The sequence below is a fragment of the Dermacentor silvarum genome, chromosome 7, assembly GCF_013339745.2.
Source record: "Dermacentor silvarum isolate Dsil-2018 chromosome 7, BIME_Dsil_1.4, whole genome shotgun sequence".
Lineage (NCBI taxonomy): Eukaryota > Metazoa > Arthropoda > Arachnida > Ixodida > Ixodidae > Dermacentor > Dermacentor silvarum.
In genome coordinates, this window is record NC_051160.1 from 56,927,015 (window position 1) to 56,953,569 (window position 26,555).

At 46.4% G+C, this 26,555-nt stretch overlaps 1 protein-coding gene across 1 annotated transcript; it reads right to left on the minus strand.

Moving 5' to 3' along the window:
• Window positions 1-9,902: 9,902 nt before the first annotated feature.
• LOC125947123 (uncharacterized) lies at window positions 9,903-24,466 on the minus strand. Its single transcript, XM_049671488.1, has 4 exons — window positions 24,358-24,466; window positions 15,547-16,517; window positions 11,643-12,576; window positions 9,903-9,914 (listed from the first exon to the last, which is right to left on the minus strand). The coding sequence occupies exons 2-4, from the start codon at window positions 16,446-16,448 to the stop codon at window positions 9,903-9,905; spliced, it is 1,848 nt and encodes a 615-aa protein (XP_049527445.1). The 5' UTR covers window positions 16,449-16,517; window positions 24,358-24,466.
• Window positions 24,467-26,555: the final 2,089 nt, after the last annotated feature.

Genomic DNA, 26,555 nt, shown 5'->3' on the forward strand with positions numbered 1-26,555 from the left:
AGAGGCGCGAGTATTAAATGAAAACTAATGCTACGAAGAGCTTCTGAACATTGTTCGAGTCATTATTATGCTGTTTTTGTTTTATTTCACTCGTGTCCTGTGAAATACTTGTGTCCAGTGCCAACGAGATTGGCGACTCTAAATGAAGAAGAGAAAATTTCTATCTGTATTTTTTTAAATATAAGCATCCATTGATCTGGTTCAAATTCTCATTTATTCACTTTTCGTTTCCCCAGTTGCCATTTCCAATGCTTCATTCATTCCTGAAATTATATGTACATTTCAACACCCTATCACTGGCGCATCCCACACTGTTGGTACGTACCATGTTTTTACGGCTCATGATAATCGTGTAAGAAAGAGTCCTTGTCACTAAATGTGTACTTTATATTTGTTTTAATAATTGATTACAGCTGTTTCTATGCATCCTACTTCCGTACTTACAGGAGACAGGCACTAAGAGTTACAGTTTATGATGTTTTTGTTTCATTCTCTTAAAGTATGTATGGAAAAAACCCGACTTTTGGCACATCTCCTACCTACCGTTCCACTTGGGCAGTCGAGATTAGACAATAAGGGTGTTCCAGCTAACTAGTGTCAAGCTTTACCAAAATCCACGTGTGTGTTAGGACAATGCAACCGCCTTAGTTTTGTTCACTGTTCTCTGGACCACCTCAAAGTACGTTTCTTACTATGAGCTCAGGTAATTTATTCGCAATTCTTACCGAAATTTTAAAATATTGGTTTAAGCTCAAAATATTGAATGGCGAAGTTCGAGAGCTCATTGAAAAATATATAATTTCTTTCCGCGGCGATAGCTGTTGTAATTTGTATTTCCAGGCTGCAAAGAAAACGCTCGAGATTTAAAATAAAATACCACGTGACTAGCTGCTCACACGCAGCGACGTTAAGGCCTTCAAACACGCTACGAACGAATGATCGATGCTACACGCAGACAGAAGGCTTGAACAGACATTCAGCAACGGAGATGGATCGAATACAACGGTCTTGGCTTCCGCTTTTGCCGAGATACCGTGTACGTTGAAGCAATTCAGCAAATGAAGCCCCAGGATATGCAATAAATAACACATCACTATCCTTGACGCTCTGTGAGCGCTATATTGCGATTAGCATTCTTTGGGAACTTTACACCCCTGTCACGGGAGTTTCTGCCTTTCTATCGAACACTTTTCCCGCCAACTCGGCTCACTGGTTAGTCCGTGGTCTAATGTGCAAAGCAGTGGGCTGCTGTGCCGAGGGGAACAGAGTTCAAAACCAACCGTCCGCCAACTTGCGTCACTGGGCTTGTGCCGCTGTTCAAAGAACCTCTTTCACGCTAACTTATATTGTGTGTCTGTCACTAACTTACTTGTGTGTCTGTCACTATAGATATGTGCCGCCCTTCAGTGAACATCTTTGCCTCGTTCACGGAAACTTAGGTTACTGGGTGTGTGCCATTCGGCATGTACCGCCCTTCAAGGAATCTCTTTCATGCCAACTATAGGGCAACTAAGTAATGTACCAGTGGGTTTGTGCCGCTGTTCAGCGGCAAAAAAAAAATATCATTAGAAACTTATCCAGGGCTGCTCGGAATTGAACCTGCGTTGTAAATACTCAGATAATCTTGTTTGAATACATTCACGCATGCGCCGTGCGTGTTCTTCGCGGTGGCACAGCTAGGTAACGCAGCGTGTTCAGTGGGATTAGAGTTACTGCGTATGCTCCCTACGGGAGCGGAGTTGCGCATAGGTCCGCCATCTTGCCCGCCGACGCATCCGTGTTAAGCAGAAGGCCACTCCTCTCGAATGCAGGATACGGCGCGGTTCAGCTGCCGAGTGTGCTTGCTCCTTCATTCCCCGAAGGCCAGGTGGCGCGGCGGGCGGCAGAGCGGGCCATAGAAACTCTATGGTGCAGGCGCAGCCGTGAAGTTGGCCTTCTCCTAAAAGGGTGATTTTTCCGCATGTGACCAGATTTGGCGAATAGGGGCGCGTTCAATCAGATGCGCAACTCTGCTCCCCAAGGGGAGCATATGCAGCAACTTTAAAGTGGGATTAGAGTGCCTCGATACGCGCTCTCCGCCACGGCGGCGGTGAATGCTTATCTCCGCGCCCTAAGTGGGATGCGCGAAAGAGAACCGCGGCTGTATGCGCGCCTTCTGGCGGCGGATGGCGATGTATCAGAGACGATGGATGTAGCCACCAACCAGCATTTTTGCTAACAGCATGTTTATGTCCTCAGTCTACCTGCAGCAGCGATCATTCGTTGGTAGCAAGTTTGATCGCACCGATACATCTGCGCGCAAGTGCCTATAGGCACGGCTTAAATGTTTCAAATGTCGCGCACTTCCTTGGCAGTTAGGCAAAATTAAATCTACGGCAGCTATCATCACGGGAAAAAATTGCTTGGATATTTCCAAATGGGTTCTACAACTTCTTCATTGAAGATTTGGCGCTTAGAGCAATACTTTAGACGTTAATTCTTTATGGGCAATTAATTGCCTAGGTTAACAACAATCCACACTCTGAGTTGCTCAAGAGCACAGTGAACAATACTAAGTTGCATACATTGCCGTAACGAACACATAAGTATTTCTTTACGGCTTGGTACGATTTAGCTGAAACATGAAGCACCCTGTATAAACGCACTAGACGAGAGAATGCCAGATGAACAAGCACCAAGTTTTCAAGCGAAGGTTCCTTACCCTACTCTCCCGGGTTTGGCACGGCTGCTGGCTTGATCGCTCAGTATTTCGGCAGATGTATTTTTCAGTATAATTGCATGATTTCCTGACATCGGCAATTAGTTCCGACCCCCACGAAACTAAGACCGCTCCCCTACATATTTTATTGCACAATCGTCACCTTCACTTCGCCACAAAAAAAAATCGAAGACGCCCCAATAGTGCTGCACAAGCAACAGCCATCACTCAAGGTACAGCAAGATTAAACTGCACCCGGTGAATTGGACCTCGAAGCCAGTGCCTGTACCACCAAGTGCCCTGATCACAAACATTGCACTCCACGTCGACAACGCTTTCTGGGTGGCATGTAGATTGGACGCACAGTTTACAGTTTAGCCGACCTTGCGTGCCGTTAGAGCGAGCTGATGAGATGGCTGTGACAAGCCGCATGAATGCTTCCAAGGCAACACTGTACTAAAATGATTGTATGGGTTCTAGCAAAACATAGCGCGTTTCGCCGAATTAACGCAAGAAGAGTCGTTTTGTACACTCTCGTGGAATTTCAACATACAACCCTGGGTTTAACGTGTTTTACAAAATTAGGTCTCTGCACAAGGTAGACTTAGAGGTTGTAAGGAAGAGACAAAATATTCGGAAGATGTATGCAAACTTGTGCTCGATCGAAAAGCAGGTGTAGATTATCTGATTAGCTCAAGCAAGCCAGGAGACTGTCACCGCGCCGTTTCAAAGGGGATGCCAACAAACCATCAACATCATCAATCATCATGGAGTGTAGAAAGAAATTCCACTCGAGGATTGTGTAGGAATACGACGGCTAGTCTTGCGTAGGCCCAACGGCCAGTGAGTCGAGTTTCTGGCAGCAAAGGGCGCTAGGAGACAGTCGCCACAGCAACGCGCCTGCGCAGAAAGAACGAGAACCAGGTGTACAGGGCTTTCTTCCGTGTGTTTATTCTAAGCCCCCACCACACCAGGTGGACTTCAGAAAACAGCTGACTGCTCCACAGCAAAGCGTTCTCCTATTGATACCAGATGATCATGCACCATGCTCACCTCCATGAAATCGAGGTAATTGTGTGTATGTCAACTACTCCGCGATTTAACCTCTCGTCTTCGATGTATCTGCGAGTGGAAGCCGCTTCTATTGCTGGAAGCGCACGCATGCTGCTCCCGACGAGATCTGCGAGTTCAGTCACGTGCCACAAAGCTCGGTTTTCGGGTATGCAGCAATGGATTGCGCCGCCTACCACAGGCGCCCAAGCCCACCCGGTACATGATTGAACCCGCAGTTCTGCCACGGCGCAGACGCACCGCGCCGCTTCCTTCAAGCTTAGCTCTAGCATCATCATCAGCCTATATTTTATGTCCACATCAGGACGAAGGCCTCTCCCTACGATCTGCAATAACCCCTGTCTTGCGCTAGCTGATTCCAATTTCCACCTGCAAATTCCCCAACTTCATCACCCCACCTAGTTTTCTGCCTTCCTCGAATGCGCTTCCTTTCTCTTGGCACCCATTCTGTAACCCTAATGGTCCACCAGTTATCTACCCTACGCATTACATGGCCTGACCAGCTCCATTTTTTCCTCCTAACGTCAACTAGAATATCGGCTATGCCTGTTTGCTCTCTGGTCGACGCCGCTCTCTCCCTGTCTCTTAACGTTACGCCTAGCAATTTTCGTTCCATCGCTCTTTGTGCATAGATCTAGCATAGTCCTCTGGCTCTACTATAGCGTTGGTTCCCTTGTCTTCACCTCGGTGGCGGCGCCGGGGCTTGCCGCTGCGTCGCATTCACGCTCGAAGAATGCAGGGCCTTGCGGTTCTAGCTGAAAGCGCTGAAGACGCTATGCCACAAATGCACGCATCCGTCTACTTCAACGCCTCCGAAGTATAAAGACACACGCAAACTCTCTTGAAAATAACGTATCACCAGAAGCGATCGCTACAAAATTTTGCCTCTGATTACAACTTAGCTTTGCCTTTTGTACGCCATCGCGGCTTATGACCGTTACAAGGCGTTGCGCCGTTCCGCCTTGCCTCACCAAACCAGCACATCGATTCTCCCAGTGCGTGGAATCGGCACTTTTTTTTTCTTTTTTTTCCTGGTGGAATAGATGTTTGAGCTCGTTGGTACATCTTTGACGGTCGAAAAACCGCATGCACATGGAAATGGCGTGAAAGGCATTCGTGGTGCCGCTTCTGCCACCGGTGCTTACGTGAGTGCCGTTTTTGTGCTCGTCTTATTTAGATGCTTTACACGATATCGTCGATGATATAATTCTAGATTGTATTTGACTTCTTCTATGTATACACGAGAGTGTAGCATCGGCACTGAAGCTTCTTGCATTCTCTCAAATCGTGATTCACCTTGAATACACGGACGCCGTAAGAACATAACAAAATACCCCGTCCGACATGGCGACTAGAAAGGAACACCATAATTGTGGAGGTCTTGTCGACACTTCTTTTTGCTTTCTGTTGACTTGGTAAGCTGCTCTGTCTGCAGAATGTGTTTGCATGTTTTATGGGGACGTATATTACTCACACAGGGAATTAGTATGCGTATTCGAGCTCCTTACCTGCGTATTGGTACCGCATAGACTCGTGTAAGGGCCGCACCGCTAACTTAGCAGCCCGAACTTTGGAAAAAAGATTTCCAACGGCGAAGGCAATCGCGATCGGCGCCACGATGCCGCACGCGAGCATTGGAAAATTTTTGAGCGCTGCGTACTTCCGCGTGCCCCTACTAGATGGCGAGAGCTACGCGTTGACCTCTGATGCAATGTTACATCTTGAGATGCGGAGTGTGCACAAGTCGCTGGCTGCGCCAGCAGCTCCATTTCGAGCAAAATGTTCGGTACCGTGTAAGGGCCGCACGCCAGATCAAATGTAGCCTATGTTTCCGATCCTCAACAGTTACTAAACAACAAAATGAAAAAGTTACGACAATATTGGGTGTTCCTTTAGGCCACACAAAAGTTTGTAAAATGCCTGTTGAACAATGGCACAAATCTATATCATTGAACTGAATTTCTCAATAAGGGGGACATTACTTCCTCAAGTCTGAACTCGTAGTTCCGTAAGTTACAAAACTTTACGAAGTAATATTTTTCACTGCTTATTTTGTGGCACATGTAGCAGTTTACGAATTTTAGCAGGTGAGCTTGCGAGGCACATCGAATTGGAGCGAATGCTGTGACCGTTACCAGTTTCCAGAAATGCGCCTTCAAATCTCCGACCATATTTACTGTTGTTCCAATGTCTTTTCATGCATTGAAGCCTAAACGTAATTAGACCGCCAATGTACTTCGTCGCCCACTTTGAATATCGCGGAACTGCTGTCACCTGGGAATTCCTTTCAAGTAGGTACCCCTTGCGAGCGCACCATTTATTATGCGCATTCGTAATACGTGTCATCGAGTAATATATAAATAAAAGTGAATGAGAATAGTTCTTATAATTAGTTGATCATGCATTTTGATTTCTCGCGCAAGTAATGTCCGCCTCTTCGAGTACTTCAGATGAAGAGCGAGAATTGTTTATGTGCCTGCGGTGATCTTAAGAAATTCTGTATGGCATAAGAGCCAAATTGGAACAGCAATACGTGAAAACACGTATGAAAAAGGGCACAACGTCGCATGGTCGAGACATTGTATTTCAGTCAAACCGTTCTGCATCCAGAACGAAAGTTGGCAGTACGCTGGTGTAAATAAATGTCTCAAATCCAAGATGATCTAAGCATGCACCGCAAGAATGACAAAGTCTGCATTTGCAATACCATTTCCGAGCCCCAAACTCCACTCTGAAATCTGAATCCCTGCACTTATGCTTAAACAAAAAAATCATTTATGTCGCGGCAACTGAAGCTAACAAGCTCTACTTCCGAACTGCGCATGCTCTCAGGGTCACATACTCCAGCAACGACGAGAGTAGACACAAATAACAAACAAAATGACAGATAACTTCAAAGCGCAGTTTGTCACTTGCCACTTCGAAACGCTAGCCATCACTGTAGCCATACAATAACGGTGGCAAGGAGACTAAAACGTTGCCAGCACCTCCAAGTTGGCGAGTTCATACGCAGGCCGAAAGTGGCTTCACAGTATTCAAATTTGGTGGTTCTACCAAAATGCCGATGTCACAGTCTAACAAACACTGTCGGCTTCTCATAATGGTGTCCCTTCAGATGGCTGCGTACGTATTTCCAATCGCACGGCAGGTCCCCAAGAGTCTCACAGTTTTTGTAGAGCCGAGCTTCGGAAATTTCACAGCCAATCATTGCAGGCTGCAAGTAAAAAACAAAGAAATATTTTAGAATAACAACGGCGAGGACATTATAGAGACACGAAGAATCGAGATTCTCATCCACACTCACACAATCAGTGATCGACCATCGGAACTAGGAATTTCCTTATCCTATGACTTACATTAAAGCGCCCTCTTTAGAGGAAACATTTCCCGTCTATTTACATTTATTATTGGTACTTCAGACGCACTCAGTTTAGGGAGGCTGGAACTATATTATAAAAAAGGTATCCTAGAAACCATCGTACAATTTTCTTAGTTTTAGTTTTCTTGTGTGGCCCCTCTGCCTACCTTCATGTAATCCCATGATACACGGCAAACCTTACGGGCACGACAGCCGACGCACTAGGCCACTACGCGATACTATCTCTGCACTTCAAGACGCGGGAGTGTTGAAATATATGAATGGCGATCTGGTGCATGTCATATACACACACCATGTGCACATGTTGGTGATGACGACATGGCGCTACGCCAACGCGTGGTAGTTTCTCAGACGCCATTCCGCGCACGCGCAGTGTCAAATTCCTATGTTGGCAATGATGGCATGGCACGCATCTGCGTTGGGCGTGCACCTTCTTGCAATCGCTCCTCCCTTATCTTAGTTACGTCATCGCGAGGACTCTCCAATCGCACGCTGCGTTCTGTCCACCTCTACAACTGTGCTTACTTCCTCGACCCTTTGCCTCCAGACATCCTATATACCCTCTCCATCTATCAAATTGCGAACAAACCGTCCAAAATGGGTGAAGTAGCGAAAGAAGTCTAACGTTTCAAAAAATAAGAGTGCCTACCAGCAGCCGTGATATGTCCAACTAGAATACATATGGTTCGAAAAGGATTCCTTCCAATGACTCGACGTTGGCGCAGGTGCAAAAATTTGAACTTGTCTGCTCGAATACTGTAAGGTGTCTTAGAGTGTAGATGATGGTTTCCAGTGTATATGCAAGCAGTTCTACAGTCCAAGCACAGTGGCCTTCAGAAACGCTTAGTTTCATATATATTTAACGGGCTCTATTGACCCCAAATAACGGCAAAGTGCGGTAAATGACGATAATTCGCCCTTAATGATGGTAATGTCAGTGCAAATGTGATGTGAGGCCTAAAACTTCCAATAATCGCAGCAATAAGTTAGAGGAGCCTAAATATGTAACGGCGGTGTCATGTGAAATCATGTAAGATTTGCGACACTGCTGATAGCTTCAAACCTAAAGACAGCTAGACAAAAAAGGCCAAGCTCGCCCCGCTCTAACGCAAATTAGGGTAAATAGGGTCGCTTGCATATACGGATTCTTTGTATATGCAAGCCGGTCTGAGAACTGGCTAACCTCCCCGTCTTTCCGTCTATTCCTCCTTTCTGCCTTCCTAGTGTTTAGGTGCGATAATGGATTTAAATATTGGGTCTCTCTGTTCCATGGTTGTCGTCATGAGATTACTTTTATTATTCAGTTATTTCTGCATCATAGCGGTAGGTGAACGATTGGGTTTGTTAACTTAAGATGTTAAGTCGCTACTAGAGAATGCATTAAATATATCCCATAGAGTATCTCGCTCGATGCTTTCAAAAATAAATATGAACTGAGTGCGGCAATCTCACACTATTCCGCACGCCTTACACTTGTTATGTAATAAATGAAAGGTGCCGAAGTAATTTGATTTTTCAAGTGATAACTTTAGGCTTGGGTGCCATAAATGAAAACTTGGGGATAAGAGATTCGCCCTCAAGGAAATGCTTAATTATCGAAAGTTTTTATGATTAACGCAGTGAGCACGTATAAAAAAGCGACGTACGTTTCTCTGCATGATGCCGGAATGAACATTATCGTGTTAGTATTCTTAACCATTCTCGGTGCTTTAGCTTTTAGTTAAAATAATATTTACGAATTGGCTGCACACACTGTATATCTCGGATCAATGGGCGTAAAATGCAAGCATTCTAATTTGTAGATCAGATAAGGAAGATAAGATCACAAGGAAATCGTCATTATCTTATGAAAATGACAAATATGGATGCTAATGAGATTGTCTGGTATTCCAGACGATGTCATCTCACTCAATTCACTTACGTCGCCGGTCGCCACACTTCTCGTGACATCGAAAGCGGCGACCGGTGACGTTCGAATCTTTCCGCTAGGGGAGCAAGTGGCGCTGGTATCGCGGGCAGAAACTTGCGACTGTTTCATCCATTTTCTCACGTGATGGTTCCAAGAAAATTGTGTTGCAACTGAGCAGTACCCATCCTCTCTTTCATCGTCCTTGTTAGTCTTGTGCTCGCTCGTATTCTGTTCAAACGCACAGTTCGTGATGCTATTCCGAGCTGAACAATAAACTCGTCGCAAAATAAACTACTGAAAACAAAGGTCTTTGATGCAGGACCTGATCTCACTCACCCTGCAGATGCACTCAAGGTTCCGGCACGTCCGCTATCTTCAGGAAACTGCGGATGTGGAGCCAGCAATCCTCGCCGATATCGGGGAGCTGAAGCCCGGCACCGGGTTGGCGGTAACACTCCACCCCCTGTTTGACGACGCCGACCAGTGTCATGTACTCGTCCAGGCTGCAGCGACGAACGCGCAGCAGGGCTCTCGTGATCATCCGTTTCGCTTCGCCGTTAGTGACAGCCGCGCGTTCCCGCACTATTTCCAGAAGGCGCGGGTGGTCGTGCGTCCACTCGATGGCTCGCATACCCTGGAAGGCGTCTCCCTCGCCGAGCACGTGCTTTGCTGCAGCCAGAACGGTGGAGGCGTTCCTCGCAATGATTTCCTGCGCGAGAGCGAATTAGTTATTGCGGTGTTCGGAAAGTGCCGGGGAGCGCGCAAAGGTTCCATTTTCGAAACTGCAAGAACCTAATTAATACAATTAAGTAATTGTACTAATTGATCCGTTAGTTAATGTAACATCATACAGAAAGCTGCGCAACGATATGCAAGCCCATACATTCACTGCCATATAAAGAATGACACGCCAGTTTCGATTATTTCTTCTTCCTCTTGGAATAGAGCATGACTACTTGTTTATGCATTGCGTATACCACAATATTCTCCATTTATTAGAGAGGGGCACATTTAGAGCCGCATAAAACAAAGGAAGAAGTTTACTGCACTTTGTCCGTTTATATTGCGACTACCACACTTCCCATATAGAAATACAATGCAAAAAAATAAGAACTTGCGTACTCGTAAGAACTGGTGACACGTCAATAAGATGGGAGAGATCAATATGGCTTTCCAAAATGCGATAAAGAACTTCGGGATGCGTGCGCTTTCTAACGCCATATTCCTAGATCCGAGGTGACAATATACAAGAAAGGACGAGGTACCGAGGGGCGCACCCTAACATCATCGAGGTTTGTAAGGACAGTGTGCATAAAGATTGTGTAGTGAAAGCTGCACAGATTAATTTCAAAGACTGCAACCGAATGTACGGGTCACGTGAGCTAACTAGAATGCAGCATGATAACACGTTCCGCTGCGTTAAGCCGTAATTACGGTGGGTGAACCTAAACGTCACGCCTTCCCCCCCTCCCCTCTCGCCCTCTACCCTCTATAGGTCAAAACTTGTCGGGCTGCGCCCACTTCACTTGTCCGTCATGCAATCACAGTAACTCACCATGTCAAAGTGGCGTGACCGCAATAAAGAAGCATTAATACGCCGAACAATACTGAATTTTCTTTTTTCGGAATAGTCGGAGACTGTCCCATTTCAAAAAGAAGATGGCTGACCGCCGATCGCTCTGGCACTGGCGGCTCGGAGCTGCCAGGGAGAAATAATTATTTGGGGAGAAACAAAAAATTTGCGTGGCAGTAAAACGTTTCTAGCCCTTTCGGCACGTTTACCACATCGCTTCGCCAACTCGTCCTTGCCGTTCTGGCGGCATTTCTAACCTACCGTTTTTAACCTTCCGTTTGTAACCAGCCACCGCAAGCTAAGCAACGAGAAGAGGGCCAATCACAGGCGCCGGCACTACTCATTTCATCTGATTATCTACTTGCACTGCGCTAGCTCGCTCGGCCCCACGAAACACTCTCCACGTCTGCGATCTTCTCACCTCTTCTCAGCCAATAGAATGATAAAAACGTGTCAATGTAGGCAATATATTATGCTTGTGTAGTATGGGATCCCTATCAAGATTACCTCATTAATAGACTGCAAAAACTACAGAACCAAACAGTAAGGATTGCTTGCATTATATACAGCCCGTGCTCTAGCGTTTCAGAAATTAGGGCCACTTTAGGATGGGATCTGCTACATGTACGTAGGCAGACGCTAAGGCTCGAACTATTGCACCGAATATGTAACAGTGAGACAGGTATCAATCGCTCCAACTATCTTCTGGAACCAGATAACACATCGACTCGATGTAATAACAACAAAAAATATCAGCCTGTAACTGCATAACAAACACTTTTACTACTCTTTTTCCCCCAAATACATTAGACAATAGAGGTTGACAACCCAAGGGCGCCGCTGAAGCATTACCGGTGGACAAAGTGTCTCAACAGGCTGTCATCATCATTAGTACTATAACCTTTCCGTTCATTTTCTCCATAACATGACTAACGACGCATAAGCATACATATCACTCTGTTATAGTATTAGAGCGACAAAAAAAATGAAAAGAGAATAAGCTTAGCCATACCTGTATGCTTGCCAGTACGTGCATTCTGTTGTTGGGCAAAGTGTTCATCCCCTCAGCTTGGTGCCATGAACAAAAGTTGTCCCGCCACATCGCTTCGTCAATACAGAAGGGATCCAGGCAGAACTCGGTGAGCTTCCGTCTCTTGAGAGCATCATCCGCGAACAGAGCCAAGTCGTCAGCGATCAGGTGCAGACATTTGAAGCTGACTCTAGTGAGGTTGGTGTTGGAGGCGAGCGCAGATATTATTTCCTTTTCCACTTCCCGATGCTCCTGTAGTGTCGCTAGAGGCAAACGAACTAGCATTTTAATCTCGACGCTCTTGAGGGTGGACGAACGTCGTATGCATGCTGCCAAGGCGGACAGCGCAGTGCGACCGAAGGACTCGCAGTTCACCCGAAGCGAGTTCATGTGAACACAGTCCCCGAGAACTTGGAACGCCGAGCTGGCGGCCTCCTGCTCGACACATCCTAAGAACCCAAAGTGTCTCGCGTCAAGTTTTGCGCTGCTGATTTCCGGGCACCGCTTCAACATCGTTACGGTCGTAGGATCCACGTGAAGGTCCTCAACGATGACTCTATCGCTAAGGCCTCGCCGACGGATAGTTTTGCAGACGCTGTCAAGACTCGCTGCGCTGGACAGCGAATGCACGGTCACCAACTTCAGTGTTTCATTGTCTGCGACTGCGTTCATGAATGCGCTGCACTCCGCTTCGTCAAAGCCCCGCAAGTCGATGCGAAGCTCGTTGAGCATAGAGTTCGGCGTGCGCAGAGCTAAAAGCCAGCGCTCCATGCATTTTGCAGCATCGGGGTGCAGCCGTTCGGGAGCGTGGTAACAAACTGCCGTGCCATGCACGCAGTACGCCGAAGGCAAATTCAGGCGGCGTATGGTGGCGTTTCGAGCAACCACATCGGCGAAGAGGGCAGTCGAACCTACGCTGGAAACACAGAGAGTATGCATGTAAATATTCCAAGAAAAAAAATAACTGTACGATTCACGTATGCAAGATATGCTGAGCGCAAGAACGGTTCTGCGCATGCAAGAAAAAAAAACGAAGGCAGGTCTCACTCACAGTGCGAATAAAGGCTAGGCGATGTATTTTGCGGATAGCGTAGGTTATCCAGCATTGTTTGGGGTTCATCAAAGCGTTACGAGATGCACCAGCGTGTTTGTGTAAATCAAGCTAGTGTGTGAATGAAGTGAGCCTGCGTTCAATGACAAAAGCAATACGACGATGACGACAGTCAGACGCCGACGGCATGACGACAGTTTTGCTTTTACTACGAAAAAGAAATTCGGGGTTGCTTACACTAGTGGCGCAACGCTAAAGACACAGCGGAGCTGATCGGTTCTATAGCTGGCCCTGGCTATACGAAGTGATGCTAAGTTACGCTAAGTAATGCCAAGTGATGCTAAGTTGTACGAAGTGTATAAGCATTTCCTCGTGGTAAGTGGCATCGGGCAACGCCTCGCGAAGCATTTGCAGTCCGAGCACACGTATATAGGAGAAATGGGGCGAAAGCTATGCACACTGTACGGGCGGCGCGCAGCAGACGACACGACGGGATGACGTCACGGCGCATGCGCAGTAGCGCGCAGCTGGCGGGAACTCGGCGAAGAGAGCGCGCACCTGCGCCGGCGGTTACTAGGCAACGCAAGGTGACGTCATCGCTACTGCTTCGGCGCGTGCGTGGCTAGGCGATGTTGGGGCAGGGGGTGTGCAGCTGTGACTTGGTTGTTGCTAGGCAACGGCGCGGAGTTTTCTGCGGATTTCGGACATTTCTCCTCCAGCTTTGACAGCTTTGCTGTTAATAAACATTTCAATCTGTTTTGTTACAACCTAGGCCGATCCCGATGGTGATGCAGTACAGCATCTGAAAGCGCTAGCTGCCACGAGTCAAGATTGGGACAAAATGGCACGCTCCCGCTTGTGACGCACGTGAAAGTTAGCCGGAAGTTCACCGAACGAAAACTGCCAAGCGCGCACGCGCTCACGCTTGTGCTATGTAACAAGACGCTCGCGTCAGTTGTCTCAAAGAGCTTGCTCATGTTGGCATGAGATAAACAAACATGTATGCATCAGAGAGAAAAAAAAACGTTTTAAATTATGGGGTCTTACGTGCCAAAACCGGGATCTGATTATGAGACCCGCCGTAGTGGGGGACTCCGGATTAATTTGGACCACCTGGGGTTATTTAACGTGCACCTAAATCTAAGTACACGGGTGTACTTCAAGGGCACTTAAGTACCCCTATGTGGATGAATGCGAAAGCATTGCTACGACTCTCCGATGACGCCTCGGCCTCGTTCGCGTACGTGCGCGGACGTGCAACGAAGTGATTGCTACGGAGCTACTGATTGAGAAGTCGAAGGTTCGTCCATCGGAGCGCAAGACAAAACTCACCGAAATCATGGCGCCAACTGGCGCGCCGCGACGCTCGGGGATATATATAAGACCGGACACACAGTTGCCGCTTCCCGGCAACTGCAGCTTATGCAACCGTAATCTAGGAAACTAGATTACTAGGAAACGCTTGCGGTGAACGCTGTGCGCGAAGGCGAGCTTTCTGATTCATTTTTTTCTTTCCCCCGCACGGCCGGCGCCGCCGCTGAGCTGAGCGCCATCTGGTGGTGCTCCAAGCGACCCACGTGGCGCGCACCTCGCGTTTATTGGCTGTGACCACGTGACTTTTTGTAACATCTCCGGCCGCGCCACCGGATTTTGCGCTTCATCAGCCATAAAATGTTCTCGCATTAATATATAAACATGCGATCGGTCTGCTGTGCTGGTCAGAGGTTCCATCTCGCCATCCGACATTTGAATTTTCTTTTTCTTGGAGGCGCCCGAAATGAGGCGAGACAGGAACCTATCGATTTACACGTAATGCGTAGTGCCTTGGATTAGGTAGGCAATGCTTCACATTAAAATAGCTAATGTTCCCTACTTTTAAAGAACCTCGATCGCCATCTTATTTAGGTCCCTGCATTCTACAACACGGTCTGAACAACATAACCGCATCCTGTTCATGCGCTACGACTTGTAGTTGTCATTGCCCGTATAAGCTTTTCATCAGCGCGACAAACCACACCTCTCCGGGCATGCCGCGTGGGTACAAAGCGTACATGCTGCCACTTTCCCCTGTGTTCTTGAAGTTTGCCTACACGGCCTCTTAAACGCTTCAAATGCCTACAGTTGCTGTATATGGCTCCCAACACATGACGACATTATGACAATACCCCGGTGACTCTCGTTGGAAAATAAGTCTACAAAAACAATAATAATAACGGGCATAGTAAACGGAATTCCCTATAGGCTTCCTTCTAGCTTCAGACGGCTCTGTCACTTTGTAAGTTTATTATATTCAACACAATTACGTTAGTATAAATGCAACATTTCGCAATAATTTCGCATGTGCGCGGAAACCTGTTATTGTGCTGTGTTTAGAAAACTGTGCCACTTTTAAGTTTTTCGAAAGCGGACGGCCGGTGAACAACGACACAAGAATGTCTGTAGGAACAATCACGGATATCAAAAGTCTGCCGGGCTGCTACTTGTTGCGCGTCCCGATGTAGCAGCCCAACATTTGTGACCGGGCGAATCGCGGGAGGGAGTGTCAAAACGTCACGATGTTCTCCTTCCGCGTAACAAGCTTCTGCATCATGATACATCGCGAACATGAAAACAAAACTCGATCGTAGAACTGCTATTACAGTAACTTTGTTGCTTGCCAATATATATTCCAGGGTTTGGATATGTGAAGCCTTCATGTAACGTAAAAAATGACAATTGGGGAATGTCATGCGAGTAATCCTTAATGACTATTAAATATTAAAATTATTTTATAATTAACTACAAATTAGTTAATTATATTCAACTATTAAATATTAAAATTATAAATATACTCACATGTTTTGGCTGCTAATGCCAAGGTTGGCATTCAGCTCTTCTAACGAAGTCATCCGGCACACAGCGTCGATCAGTGCCAGCAGCAGCCGCCGCCGACCGGAAAAATAGGCACTCGTCAACGTCAGCCTCTTCAAGAAGGAGTCTTCCTTCACCAAATACTGGACGAAGAGTGCACCTAAGTTGCGTAAGCCAGCGCTGAAGACGATCTCTCCCACTGAGAGATCAGTAATGCTTCGATTTCGAATGAGCGTCTCGACGAGGCGCCTTGCCATTAGGCGAGTCATTACAAGCTCTGTCACGTCGAGAGTCGTGAGGTGGTCCATCTCGGCTCCGGGTGCACTCCCAGTCGAAGTTGGGCACATGTTCCACACGTCGTCGCAACCGTACTCCTTGAATGACAGCTTCTCTAGATGCGTCAGAGATTTAACCACGTCTAACACGGAAGCCGACTCATACCTGTGAATGCTTGTGCACACAGTAAGGCTTTTCAAGGAGCGATTCTGTTTCAATGCCGCCACCAACGAAACACGGCACATGGCTCTCCAGGTCAATTCGATCGCTGTGATGCACCGGTGCTCGGTGAGCAGCCATTCGACGAGATCCAGTGCCCGATCATTGCGGACTTCTACGTGTGGGTGGAAAAACACGTGTCCACAAGTGCTCGCCTGTGCGAGTGCAATACAGGCGTCACCCTTTCGTTCGTATCGGATGTTCTCAAGCAGCTGTAGGCCCGCGCACAGAAGGATCTCGCTGATCTCATGGCCGTGCTCCAATAGCCGGCAACTGTCACCGCCATGCTGTGTACATGGAACTGTCAGCCTGCATTTGTTGCCTCCTGTGCAGTCGTTCTCGAGTGCATGCCAAGAGTTTGTTGTATATGGAAGACGCGCTGCTTTTGGCATGATTCAGCACTTGTGGCGAGCGCAGTGGTGGCAACTTTAGGCAACCCTTCAGACGCCTCGAAAGAATATCTGCGGAGCAAAAGAAAGTTACAATTCATAATCAACATGCGCACATGAACCTTTGTCCTTACGTCTGTGCATTTCTCCACCAGAAAAATAATGCGACGTAGCCAACCAGGGAAGAACGGGGTTTTTAATGAACAGGATTGAGGAGGGGTGGGCCTGGAGAGCCTCTATCTAGCCTGCTTCTCATCACTGGGGTGAAGGGAAAATGGGAGGCACAGGAGAAAGAAACAAAGTAAAATACGTAACTTGCGTGAACTGGCCCCGCCTCGGCTGCCGGTTGTAATAAGTGACATTTATTAGAAGACAACACGTGAGCCGGCACTCTTTGTTTCCCGCCTCTTTTCAGCTTTCTACAACGTAGACATTTGGTTTCGCCAGTGCTCGCGGGAAGGGTAGGGCGGGAACTGCCGTGGCCATGAAGTCATTCTCAAACGCCTATAACTTTGTTATGACGGCATCATTTCAAAAAAAAATATTGCGGCTGTATTTTCGCTATAGGATGGTGCACGGCTTTCCCTGTACGGTAGAAGAAGTTTTCGACCGCAGTGGAGTCTAGGCGCACCTTAAATGACGGCCCGAACATCCTAAACTTTGGAAAAAGAACCGGCAAACGCCAGCGCACTAAATAAATTATTACAATAATCGTTTCGACACTACAGCTTCCAATTTCGGGGTATCACAAAGGCGGGTGTGTAATGTGTCAAAGTACCTCTACAGACGCTGAAACCGAGGGCTAAGCAATTTTCATTAATCCCCCAACTGTCACACGCACCTCAAAATTTGCCTTCGTATTATCTTTACCATTCTCAATTGTTTCTCAAGGTATAAATTTCGGGAGTATTTTAGTTGTGTGAGAAAACCACGAAAAATGGCATACAATGGTTTCGAGCACCACTAGTAGCATTGACAGCTTCGAAGTAAAAAAAGTAAAAAAAGTGCTTGTTTAGCTGTCATGCAGAAATAGCCCAAAGAAGTCGCAGTTTCAGCAGACAGGTGAAGCATCGATTGCGATAGCAAATTAGGAGGCAGATATACGAAGTAACAATAATAGTTTTATCGGCCGTTTAAACTTATAAACGTTCGCTTACTAACTAATTTAACAAGCATGGTGTCACGCGCGCACAAGCAGCCATGAACACATCTCACTCGATGACCGCGCACACTCACTGTCAAAACGCTGGAGTGAGGAAGCGCCGCTGCAGCAACGAGCGAATTGACCTTCGTACTGCCTCTCTCTTCAACGCGAACTAAGTGGTGAAAACACAGCGCACACGAAGCTATCAGCGTTCCAAATGGACTGATGCTATCAGCGTTCCAAATGGACTGATGGGTCCAAAAGGACCCATCAGCGGTGGCATGCATGCAGTAATGACAGGCTTAGAAGAATTGTAGAAGCGTACAGTACGCTCTCAGGAAGACATGGCATAGTATCTGTAAGTTCACCGACGATTGCGTTCACTGGCAGGCAATTGTCTTTTCTGAGCAGCCAGCGAAAAATCCTGAGCATGCGTAGAGTTAGACAAGTCGGCTCCAATGAGCAGAGCGTAGGCAAAGGGCTAAATGATAAAGATGCACGTCTCATCAGCGTTTACGGTCTCATGTTCGTAACCTTTTTGTCACAAGTTCTATTATAGCGAAGCTGTGTAGACCAAGGAGGTATATATACCAAGCCTCCTGGAGTGGAGGGGGCCCACCGAAAATGAAGCTGGTCGCCGACATATCATGCTCGGGGGAAAAAGCCTGCGCCGCCGTGGATAGTCATCGTAGTATACAGAGCACGGAGTGTGCTGCCGCTCTGCTGTTGTAATGGTATTTAATGATTGTGACATGCTTTTCCAGAACATTGCAGTACCTCAGTAGGCCGTGGTGCAATTGTGCGCTTCTTTCGGTTGTACAAATCGGCTTAAGAAAACGCCGGGAATGACATTTCACCTGCAAGCACATGTTTTTCCATGTTTGCTAACGGGCGCTCGTATTGTCTGCGTTTTCTTCAGTTGGGAACGATTGAGAAGGTGCAAGTACATAATGTACTACGTTATACGTGGCTCGGTGTTAAGTTTACGTCCTTAAATACTCATTGGCGCGTCACTGCGTGTGGTTGGGCGGCGATTTGACCGCTAGATTGCAGCGCGCTCGAGTTGTGCTCAAATACGCGTGCGGTTTGATTGTACGTACCGCATTGTGTATGAACGCCCACGCATTTCGTCGGACACTGAAAATTGATATCTCAAAACTGGTTCAGTCCTGAGAATTCGTTCCAAGTGGATACGCCTTGCGGACTCAGCGGCTATAATTCGTAGATTGAAAGATGTGCTGTAAAATAATAATTGAAACGTTAATTAGCGTAATTATGTTAATTATTCAATTAGGCGTCATGATTTCTCGTGGAAGTAATGGCCGCCTCACCGAGTAGGTTATATCAAGAATATATAATTGTGCTATCTGCCACAGGCAATTTTTTTTTAATTTGGGGCAGCTAAAATGAAACACTCTGCATAGTGGGGTGAGCCAACTAAAGTTTTCCGGTGGATCTAGTTAAAATTTGGGGTGGGCTGCCCCCAAATTTCAAGTAGACCCACCCCCAAATTTTAGTTGCCACTCCCCAAATTTCAAGTTGGCCGATCTCCAAATTTCATTTAGTCCACCCTTAAATTTCAGTTGGCCCACCCCTACTATAAGCTGTCCCATGCATTTTCTGTGGAGCCCTGTGTATCCTTATGGGTATTCTCTTTATTTTTATTGGTTTAAATTGTCCTCAATTGCTTATAAAGTTATCAATCATCTACGTTAACACAATCATAACAATTAAATGTCTTCACAAATTACGCATTTTTGTGCACATACAGGGCATTACACATTTAGCGGTACAGAGCTTGGGTACTCGCCAAAGAACGCTTACGCATTTAAAGAAGCTAATCATTCAAACGCTTTCACGCACACAAAAAATAAATGTACTATCATATATTACTGTAGCTAAATTGCCTCGTCGCAAGTAAATATTTTTTGTGCAATCTTTTTATCGGGGAACCGAAGACGCACTCGAGTGCCGCGCGTATTCCGCGGCAGCCTATATGCTGGGCCCGCCCTGTTTTGCCCCCGGAAAGATGGCCGCCGGTGGCGTGCTCGTTAGGCGGTTAGTTGAGAGCTGTGTAGCGTCCACGGTGCTGCAGTCAGCTTGTGAAATGAAGTCTATAGGTCACTGGAGTTCACTTAAGCCAACAGGATCCCACTTCGTTGTCCCGAGGCAGGCTAGCTCGCGCGTGCGCACCGCAAACTCCGTGCAGCTTAAACAAAAATAGGTTGGTATGTGGTTTTGGAATTCGGGGTGAAATCAGGTTCAACCAGATTCTCCTGAAACACGTTCGGGGTGTAAAAATCGGGTAAAATTGGGTTTTACCCGAAAACGAACAACCCTAAATATACACTACCACGTTCACCTATCACTGTATATTCGTATCAGCATACGAATATATCCTCACAGCAGATCAAAACACGTTCCATGGCGTTTTTTTTTTTTTTTTCCTTACCGCTGAATGATTGGACCCACTGACCGGTAAGCTTTCCGTTGTCGTAAAAAAAGTAACAGGTACCATCCAAATTGGTTGTCAGTCCGTCTAAAGTAATTGTGGAGGTGACATGATATTCCCGATTTTGACTGCCGAAATAAAACGAGAGAATGAAAAAAAAAAAAAACACCGAGGCCTCACTTTGACCTGCGTAGGAGCATCTGCTTGGAAGAAAGCTTTGCAATTAGGGCAGTGGACCTCAAACTATTACAAATTTTCGCGCCTTATCTGGCACAAATAGAGGCAACGAGGCTACTATAAATTTTCAGAACTGTCATCACACTGGAAAAGGGTAGGCAGCACAATATTATGAACAGCTTCGACTGCTCTCGCTCGAAAGCGTGCACGTCGGGAACCCTCGTAGCAGTAGAAAATGGAAGAAATATACAACACTCCGGTATGTTACGACTCTTGCCTGAGTACTGTGTTATATTCTTTATCATCCTAATTGCCCGCAAACAATGTATTTTGCCTACTCATAACCCATATCATGCCCATTATAAAAATAAACGTTGTGTATTTTAGATTTCCCTCGGTACACTGGTAAACAGCTAAATTGGTCATATAACGCTTTCGAGCACTTGCTTAAGACACTTCGAAAAAGCTGTATTAAATCCACACGCATTTGACGTCACCGAGAGATTTGTAGTAGCCGTTTCTCAATTTACGCTAAATTTTAAGTGATATGTTTTTGTCTGTGCATGTCCGTGGTGGACACACACAAATTTCAGTTACGCTTAAAAAGATGTTAGTGCATTTAAAGTACACTTAAAGACATGTTAGTGCATGCAAAAGTCATCCAACATCATTCCCCCGTAATAAAAGCATGCTCTCGCCCCAGGTGCAAAACCTGCAGGCACCTTCAAGGTGACCTTAAAATTAAAAGCACCGCAAATAGCTACACACATGAAGTGAAAACTAGCTTTACTTGTACTATCTCCGATGTAATTTATATGCTTGAGTGTCCCTTCTGTAAGAAGCAATATATCGGCGAAACGGGACAATCAATGAACATCAGATTGAACGGACATCGCGCGGACACAGCTAGAAAGCTTCCCAAAGCCGTCGCCGAGCATTTCAACCAACCAGGTCATAACTTTGATATACGTACACTCTACATACTACAGTCAAATTTCCGTTCTGCACGAGACAGAAAATATAGAGAATGGCACCTCATTCATAAGTTCAAGACATTGCAACCAATAGGCATGAAGGTTTCAAAGGGACCTTTAGAATCTATTCGCTATGCTAAAGTTCAAAGCATATTCGCTATTTTTCATTGAGTTGCTTCGTTTTTCGTTCTTTTTTTTTCGTTATTCGGTGGTCAATAATATTCCAACCTCCCTTTGCTTTCACTCATTCCTTTCGTTCTTTATATTTATATGTTTGCCCCCCTCCGCTGTTTTTTTTTTCTTTTTTTACCCGTGAGCACCATTTTTCTGCCGCTACTTTTTTTTTTCTGTCTGACACGATAGTTCACTGACCTCCAGCGGAGCAGATACCCCCTCCCCGTCGTCCATGCCCCTTCCACGAAAAGAAGAACCTACAGTGACACGTCAACCGGCTAACACACGGCGCTGCCTCAAATTCCTCCACGGACTATCAGGAGCGCATTATCTTTCTTTTCAATTCTACACCCTCGCCCCTAACACACTCTAGCTCACTACCTCACCCACCCGCCTTACCTTATCTCCCCTTTAGAAGAACCCTACCTCTATATACTGTGCCAAGGAGAGCATATGTGTCGCCTTAAAGAAGCCAACTCCACGTGTGCAAACGATAGCTGCAGCTTTCACCTTGCTCTCGTGTTGCTCATCGTCTTGAATTTCCATCTCCCGCATTACCCGTGTTTTCCCCGTATTTCCCAAATCAGTTCTGCGGAAGCCTGCAACATGAGGAAGGCATCATAGGAAAGATTGCTAGGTAAATATCATTTCAATGGCATGTGTCGTTAGGCCAGGAAAACGAGCTAAACTTTTGCGCCACTCGTAAAACTGTCTTAAAACGCTTCGGAGCACTAGCATACGTAATGTATTGCAAAAAGGCAACAATTAGGCCCCACACACTTCGAACTTTTCATGCACACAATCTACAACGTTCTCATTATTTCCGGGAACGTTAACGTTGTGAAACAAAGCGTTCCCTCTGGCAAAGTTCCCAGGAAGCCTAACGTAACCGTGACATATAACGCTTTATCGCACTTCACAAAGGAATGCTCAACAAAAGTCGTATTCGACCAATATGCATTTAAGTTCGCACAGTTATTATCAATATGGTTGGCCCACAGTTCGCTAAATTTGATCTTGGTGGCGTTTGTAGTTATGCCAGGGCAGCGGGCTAAATTTTGTGCCCCTCGAAAAGTAAGAAATCTGTGGAACTCTTGCATACGTTATTTATTGCTAATGCAATAATTAATTTACGAATTTCGAACTTTGCCAGCGCATTACCCATAAAGTGTCCCTTAATATCACAGCAAGTTACCTTCTCCGAGGACGGGCAAGTGATCGGTGACGTTACGAATGGACGCCATGGTCATAGAACTGCGTCCTAGCCCACGGCGCCAGACAGAGAAAGAAGCTCCGCCGCCACCCCGTTGTGTGAAAAGGCTAACGACCGTCAGGGCCTGGCTACACTAATTGCTACAAAGAACCGACGTCCGATAACTTCTGTGGAAACGGCGTCGACCACGACCTCCCGATTGCCTCGTCATTGGGTCGTATGTGGGAGCGAAGGCGCAACATCGCCTGCGGATTCCATCACAGATATATTTTGTGTTTGTGGACAGCAAACTTAGAAGAAACAGTTTGCCGGCAAACACAAAAGATAGCACTTGTGCAAAGAATGCAGTTCGTGGAACTCATAGGTCAGTGGAGGTCACAGTACAGGTGTGAAATAACCAGGTGGAGGGTGTATTGACCATCTTCGTGGTCGCACAAAAGTTGCAGCAACTTCAAGCAAAGAACAAAAGAAACACTCTCCTGGCTGCTGTGATCCCTGGCATGCTGTATGCACATTCCACTGGCAGCGTCTTTCCTCCCTTGCGGACGCCATTGAATGTGCCCGTGTTGGTTATTCATAAGCTACCTACGTTGTTTTGTTTTTTGCACGCTTTTTTTTCCCTTAAACTTCGATGAATGTACGTGTTGGTATTCGTGGCGCCACTAAATGTACGCGTGCTTGTGGTCACAAGCTACCCATTTTCTCTTTTCTTTTTTGTCACTCTTACGGCGAAAATATATGAATTGAGCTCTGTGTTTTTGCCATCGCACTCTTGATGAAGGCCGGACCCCGGCCGAAACGTCGAAATCAAATGTTTGTGCGTTCTTTGCCCTTCTTTCAATTTATATATATCCCAGGGCTAGACCTAGTTAACATAAATACCCAAGTTAGTGGACGGTTTGACAGCCATAGCACAATAGTTTGTGCAGCGCACCTGTCATGCGGAGATTGTCGGTTCGGCTCCCACCGGCGACACGTTATCGTTTTGTCCACTTTCATTTCCCTTTTCTTTATTATTTTCTACACGTCGATGTCAACCGCAGCCAATTTACCCGATGCTTTCCTTGGCTTAATTGTCGGTTCGCGTTACGTGGGCAGGATTAACAAAAATCGAACTCCGTGGTTGCCCTTCTTCTCCCTCTCACACACACACACGCATATATATATATATATATATATATATATATATATATATAAAGCGACATGAAACTTGAAGCTTTCGCGCGCACTCCGTTTAGTTAACAAAAAAAAACAGATTCTAAACATTGACACATACCGTTCACAATTAACGTCTGACAACCGAGGAACTTGTAAATAATAGTCACCTGCTTTCAATTATCGGGGGCACCATGGCAATGACATTATTGAAACGAAGCAAGATGCCCTTACAGTTAAAACATTATTGTGTTCGCTGGGTGGTACGTGACACTACCACCCATTGCTTCAAACGGTTGCACACAGGGCGAAACTTTCCAAATAATAAATCGGAAGGAATTGGTAGGTAGACTGCCTAAAAGTGAGCCATTCTTATCAATAATAATTACTTGGCAGGATGTATATGCCCCACGTGTTCGCTCGGGAACTGGTGACCCTGCGCTGCAACCGCAGTTGCAGAATCATCCGGAACAGTTCCGACATCCATCGCTCCGTCTCCTTCGAGACTGTGAAAGATTCGTATTCGAATATTCACGATTTTCTTTAAAATGTTAACGCCTTGGTGCTGTAAAACATATGGCACTGAAAAAAAAACGACGACTAAAACAAAGAATTTTACTGACCTCAGAGAAACGTTTCGCGAAGCGTAGTCATCGCTGCTCCACGTGTAGGCGAGTGAGCGGCTCGAAGTATTCCGTCGACTCGTCTCTTGAAATGGCGTTTAGGTACGCTGGGAAGTCGAAGGAAATGCGCTTGAGCCGACACGGCTCATTCTTCGATGTCAGACACCTGTCAGACTGGCCCCTGCCAGAGTCAAACGACCGATTATATACTTCTGCTTTTAAGGTGCACAAAGGAGGTTGCCTACGCTCGGTTATCCTCCCCCCCCCCCCTCCCTCCCCAACCAACCTTTCTCTCATTTCCTTCTCGTTGAAGCGCTCAGACACATTGAAGGGGAGAGCGGGTCTTCCGGGGGACCGAATTAATCCCTGGAAATATATTTTCCTAGAAATGCCCCCCGTCCACCACATAGCCACAAATTTTTCGAAGAAAGCTGCCCTTGCCAGCCTGCAAGAAGCAAACGGTGACGATACCAGTAGCCTAAAGAAACTGCGGATTCTTCTTCAAGGACCTTCTGTACTGTAGTGCAATAGAAAGCCTGCCATTTGAAGTGTCTAAACATCGGGTGTTTTCTTTGAAGGATAGGGGATAGACATTTTCTAAGAAACCTTTTTTTTTTTCTGTCTGCGCAATCTCTTTTTAAAGCTGCGTAAGTACGCCAGCAACACTGATTACATGACGCCATGACAGGGCTATGCCGGGAAAAGGGAGGAGGTGGAGGGGTGTTGCTTGCTGCAGGCGGAACCAACTTGATCTAGCCTTGCAAAAGTTGCCGGCATGAATGGATGGATGGATGCTAGGAGCGTCCCCTTTGGAACGGGGCGGTGGTTTGCGCCACCAAGCTCTTGTCACTGCATAATGTCCTACCCATGTTAAAAAAATAAAAGGCGAAGAATTCTTCTCACCAAACTTCGTGAACCCCTACTGGGAACTTTGTTTTTGTGCGCATCCATTGTTTGTCATTTCTCTACTTTTGTTCCATCAATCTTCCAATCGCTTCTTACTAACCTCTGTTGCAGACATGTTTACTTTCCCGCCATGCTCTCGCTGAACCCAGGGCTTCAAGGAGGCCACAGGTACCTAAATCGACCGGTGGGCCGATATCTTCCAATTCTAATAAAACATGTTCCATCGTTTCCTTAGCTTTACCGCAACAAGCACATGCTTCTTCTTCCTTGGTGTACCTCGCTTTACAAATACGCGTTCTAAGGCATCCTGATCTCGCTTTGAAAAGTAAAGAGCTTCCCTTTGCGTTATCATAAATTGTTTCTTTCCTGATTTCGTTTTTTTTTCTCTCTTCAGTAGTTACTCATAGCAGATTTCTTTTCCATTGCCGCCACCCATGAGATTATGTCAGCCTCTCTGATTGTGCACTTGATACCGGTCGCACACATGCTGGAAAGCTTCCTAGTTTGTTTTTTTTTCCTCCACTATGAATTAATGTTTTTCCTGTACAATTATCTGAACACTCTCCCAGCACATTTACTTTCTTCCATATTTCTCGGTCGTTCTTCAAAATCCATTTTGCTCTGAGCCTCCCTTACTCCAAATTTGTCCAGCGCATATCACCCTGCTCAGCTTCATTTGTAGTCTTTCCGTGAGCGCCCATAGCGAATTATTCAACAGACCTTTGGTTGCCTCGAGCCCTGATTGTGTTCCTGATCTAGCTCGCTTCTACCGAGGCTGCGGACGTTGCAATGTGCACCGGCTACAAACACAGCATGATCTCCAACGACAAAAAAAATATTGGGGACCTCGCTTATCGGTACTTCGCCAGAACCCGCCTGATGCTGAAAAGGAAGCGTATTTTCCACCTTATAAGCACCAGCGGAAACGTAGCACCAGGCGCGCGGGGAGACAGCGTGCGCGAAGGGACCAGCTATCTCGGATTTTCCAAGCTTGAACTCGGCGCAGATTAACTCCAAAATGAAGCGCGTGACCCACATATGTATGGAAGAGGCAGGAAACGAAGAAGTTGAGGACCCGTGTGTTCTATCCGCTAGACGAAAGAAGACTCCACGCCGCTATCAAGAAGGTTCCTCAGCTCACGTGTTTCCATCAGCGAGTGACATGTACCGCCAGAGGTTCTATGAAGTACTTGACACAGTGCTGTCTTCGTTAAACAACAGGTATCCACCTGATATGTGGCAGCATAAGTCCCACATTGAGCAGCTTGCCATAGGGAAGGAAGACGAAGCAT